Here is a 4431-nt window from a genome sequence, read left to right as displayed (position 1 = left end):
CAACTCCAAGGAAAGCAGAATCCTCAGTGTCTGCACAGAGCAGCACCAACTAGAAGTGAGGCCTGGTCATCAATGAGAAAGGCGGGAGCAAAGAGCAGGGTAGGCTGAAAACTGCCACAGAGCAGGACATGCAGACCCTCCCGAGGCTAGAAAGGGTTACTCCAGGGAGAAGTGAACCAACCTAGCTCATAACTCAGGGACACCAAGCGTCAGTAATAAGATGCTCTCCAGAACAAGACGAGATGCCCCACACATTCACTGAGTCAACTTGCAGGATACTAATGGACCTCTGCCCCTCTCCTGAAGGAAACGATGGGAAAAAGAGAAAAGCCAACCAGTTGTCATCCAAACAAATAACTGGGTACCCTTCACTTTGGATGAAGCTTGACCACACTCCTCTCAGACTTCACATTATGCAGGGTTTAAGGCCTCACTCTTTTGTCTTTTAAAATAGGTCTCACTTGTAGTCTAGTGGGCCTCTGAACTCACTATGTAGCCCCGCCTACCCTCAAACTCAGTAATCCTGCTGCCTTAGCCTCCTGAATGCTGGAACTATAGATTTGTGCCACCACACCCAGCTAAAGCTTCACTTTTGAAAGGATGCAGCACTAATTAAGACAAGGCACACAGAGGAAAGTCCAGATGACTTTAAAAAACCACACTAGTCTCAGAGGCAATATGACACACTGAGGCACTGTGCAGAATAAGAACTGGGAGCTTTGGTTCAAATATCTGGGTTGGATGTGGTGGCACACGCCTGTAATCCTATAGAGGCTGACGCAGGAGGACTGCATTTAAGGCCAGCCTGGGCAATTTAGTGTGACCTGTCCTATCTCAAAGTAAGATACAAAAGATTTAGCTCAGTGCCCATCAGTAACACATAATGCACACATGCACACACAATCATAGAATCAGGCAAGATGATGTATGCCTGTAGCCCCAACACCCAAGAAACTAGGGCAGGAGGCTCACTGGATCCCAGGAGTTCAAGGCCAGACTGAGTAACACTGTGAAACCCTGTTTCAAAAATGAAAAACAAGGCTGGGAGTGGTGACTTGCACACCTGTAGTCCCAGCACTCGGGAGGGAGGGAAAGAAAGAATGAATGGAAGAAATAACAAAAGGAAGGAAGGAAGGAATAAATCTGACTGTAATCCCAACACTCAGGAGGCTGAGCTGAGGCAGGAGGATAGCTGTGAATTCCAGGGCAGTCTGGGCTACATAGTGAGCTCAAGGCCATCCTGAACTGCATAGCAAGACCCTGGTCTCAAAAAGCCAATAAATAAATAAATAAATAAATAAATAAAATAAATCTGAGAATAAGAAAACACTCTTAGAAATTAAAAATAGAATGATAGAAATCTGAAAAGTCAACCAAAAGATGAGAACTTAAACCTCTCCAATGTAAACAAAAAGGCAAAGATAACATATTTCATATTTAGAGCAAAAATAAGAAAAAGTACTCTAACACAACTAGAATTTCCCAAAAGTAGAGAACAAAAAAAAAAATTGGAGAAAAAGTCATCAGGGAAATAATATAAGAAATTTTCCTGTACTATGAAGGGCAATCCATTTTCTGAGCCCCCTTCAGTCCCTCTTAGAAGAAGCTTTCTTTTTCCCAATAAATTCTTCCCTCTCTTAACCTCTGTTGTTCCTAGAATTCATTCCTGATTTTAGAGAATATAAATTCAGCATTCCACACACCTAGTAAGGTGTTACTAAATTGTGCAGGCTGGCCTCAGACTTTCAATTCTCCTGGTGAGCCTCCCAGTAGCTGGAAACACAATTTACATAACTTCAAGAGGAGGAGGCAAAGGCTCCATCTTCACCTTTAACTGGAAAGATGTCACAGTCACACTGTGCAGACGGACATTAGGATAGAAGATAATATTGCCAGTATCTTTGGACGATACAATCTGCCACAAATATTTTAAAATACCTGTTGGATATTCTGTGTAGTGTCTCAGCCCATAACTTGTCTATGTTTTCTACTAGATTATCTTTTTCCTTATTCCCTGGTAAAATGCATTCTGGATGCTAGCCCTCCCAACAATACCATAGATATATGTATTACAGATATTTTTCCCCATTAAAAAAAGTTCATGAATTTGCAGACTAAAAAGGGCCCATGGAATGCCCAGCATAATAAATGAAGATAGCTGGGCATGGTGACACACACCTGCAATCCCAGCACTCAGAAGGCTGAGGCAGGAAAATCCTTGCAAGTTTGAGGCCAACCTAGCCTACAAAGTGAGCTCAAGGCCAGCCTGAACTGCATAGAGAAATCCTGTCTCAAAAAGACAAAAAAAAAAAAAATTTAATGAAAGTACAGTCATTTATTTGGACCTTAGTATGAATATATAAAATCTGCCTACAGTTGGGCTCATTTACTCTGTTCCACCTGTTTACTTACATAAGATTTTCCCTAGAGCTACATGTGTTCTCTTTGTTTCATTTGCTTGGCTTTGCGCATATCTATTGCTAATTTCTCTCAAACTCTCACCTCTGGAGCTCTTCTAGATTACCAATTACCAATGTGAAATCCTTATCCTGATCATACTAGCTGTCTGCCCTCCATGTCTGCCACTTGCACTTTGCTCTAATTTTTCACCAAACTGGGAGACAATTGGGAGAAAGGTGGGGGCAATGAACAGTGATGTGACCATAACAGCCTCCAGGATGGTCATCCTGTCCTCAAATCCCTCCACTGTCAGAAAGGGACTGGCTAACCATCACAGATCCAGTATTGACAGGCTGCCCTGTCATCCAGTCTTGTTTTCCTCATGAGATTAAAAACCAGCAAAAGATTTTCTGTGAAGGACCTGATAGCAAATATTTCTGACAGTCTCTGTCAGAAATGTATGGAACTATATTGTATATGGATGAGTGTGTCTACCAAGACGCTACTAGTGGACAACAAAAGATGGTTTTCATGTCATTAATGTGTGTAACAAAGTATTCTTCCTTTGGCATTTTCAACTATTAAAAATATAAACTCTTTTTAGCTCACAGGCCACACAAAAGCAGGACATTTCACTTTGCTAACCCTGTTCTAAGATTTTGCCACCACAGGCATGTATTTCACAGTTCCTTATAAGCACCTGGACTTGAAAGCAGCTGTCACTCAACCCTAGCTCTCCCTGGGGACAGTGTGACCTCTTCATGGAGCTACATCTACAAAACCTGGCGGCTGGGTCTGCCTGCCACCTGAAATGTTATCCCAGTTCTGTTGTTGTTGTTCCTCGCATGCCTTCACGGCATGTTGGCCAGCGGGAGAGTTGTGAGGTTCGAACTCCAGCCACCTGAGGCTGACAGCTTTGTGGAAGCAGCCACTTAAAGGACTGAGCTAGGCCCAGGCTCCTGTTATCCCAGTTCATGTTCTGTCCTCACTCAAAGCTCCAACCATCTTGCCACACTTCCCCTACCTGTTCTGTCATCTTCTAACATACTGGTCAAATGCTAAATGGAGAATTTTATGAAAAACTTTTGAGAATCATCAGTATCACTAATGACAATGACATACTTCCTTCAAGTTGGTGAGGTCAGTGAAGCATATTCTAGATTTCAAATACCTGTACTGCGTTTATCTCTGGCCTGTCCCTTCTGCCAGGGTAGGCCCAACTCTAGAGCAATTTGATAGAACTCTCTATCATAGGATTAGTCCTTTTCTTTTAGTATACTGTCAATAAAAATGCTCTGACCATGCCAACTTAGTTCAAACTTACATATAACTCAGAATGAGAAAACATGTACAACCAGAGCTTCTGAATTCTTTTTTTCTTTGTTGGGGGGGGGGCGTTACAAGGGATCAAACTCAGGACCTTGTACTTGCCAGGCACTTATACTGCTGAGCTATCTCCCTGACCCTGAGACTCTGAATTCTTCAACCTCACAAATGACAAAACCCACAGTGGCTTCATTTTTCAGATGGGGTAGGTGTTTAAGGGCTGCATCTCCATGAGAAGTCTTAGCCCTGGCTGTCCTCAGACGCTGCCCATGTTCCCTGAGTGCTACACAGCACTAGGCCTGGTTTAGCTTCAGTACATACTTGAAGCGGACCTTCTCTTCCATGTCCCAGGGGGGGTCCTGAGTGATGAGGTTCACCAGTTCCTCCATACACTGTGGTCTGCACAGAAAGTCCAGTAGCTTCCGGTTCTGAGCCTTACATTCTTGCAGGATGTCATCTTCATCCATTAACTCCTGTAGTGTCACATGTTCTTTGTCCAGAAGCTTGTCTATATGGGATGTGGTATTCAAGTCAAACTTCCAGAACATCGTGATGGCCACAAAGCTATAAGAAGGGAGAAAACGTCACTCACTCCTCTCTCCTCTGACTGCCACCTGCTGCACTACCCCAAGAAGTCCATTCTGACATGAATACACAAAATTCCTAGGGGGCTCAGGATTGGGGATTGGGCTTTCCTCAATATAT

The 4431-nt window shown here is 43.3% G+C and overlaps 1 protein-coding gene across 7 annotated transcripts in view; it reads right to left on the bottom strand.

Annotated features, from left to right (window-relative positions):
• The window catches only part of Ppp6r2 (protein phosphatase 6 regulatory subunit 2), a 94714-nt gene that overhangs the window by 40003 nt on the left and 50280 nt on the right, over window positions 1-4431 (bottom strand). For 6 of the 7 annotated variants that reach the window (XM_023702467.1, XM_023702466.1, XM_023702471.1 and 3 more), the window contains exon 3: window positions 4048-4290. In XM_023702467.1, coding sequence (XP_023558235.1) covers window positions 4048-4274 — 227 coding nt within the window. In that variant the 5' untranslated portion in view covers window positions 4275-4290. Of the gene's footprint in view, window positions 1-4047; window positions 4291-4431 lie in introns of those variants that run through there. The other variant, XM_023702469.1, reaches the window with a different exon arrangement.

The sequence above is a fragment of the Octodon degus genome, unplaced genomic scaffold, assembly GCF_000260255.1.
Source record: "Octodon degus isolate 3935 unplaced genomic scaffold, OctDeg1.0 scaffold00153, whole genome shotgun sequence".
Taxonomy (NCBI): Eukaryota; Metazoa; Chordata; class Mammalia; order Rodentia; family Octodontidae; genus Octodon; species Octodon degus.
The sequence above is the reverse complement of the archived record's forward strand: the minus strand, read 5'-3'. Positions and strand labels throughout refer to the sequence as shown.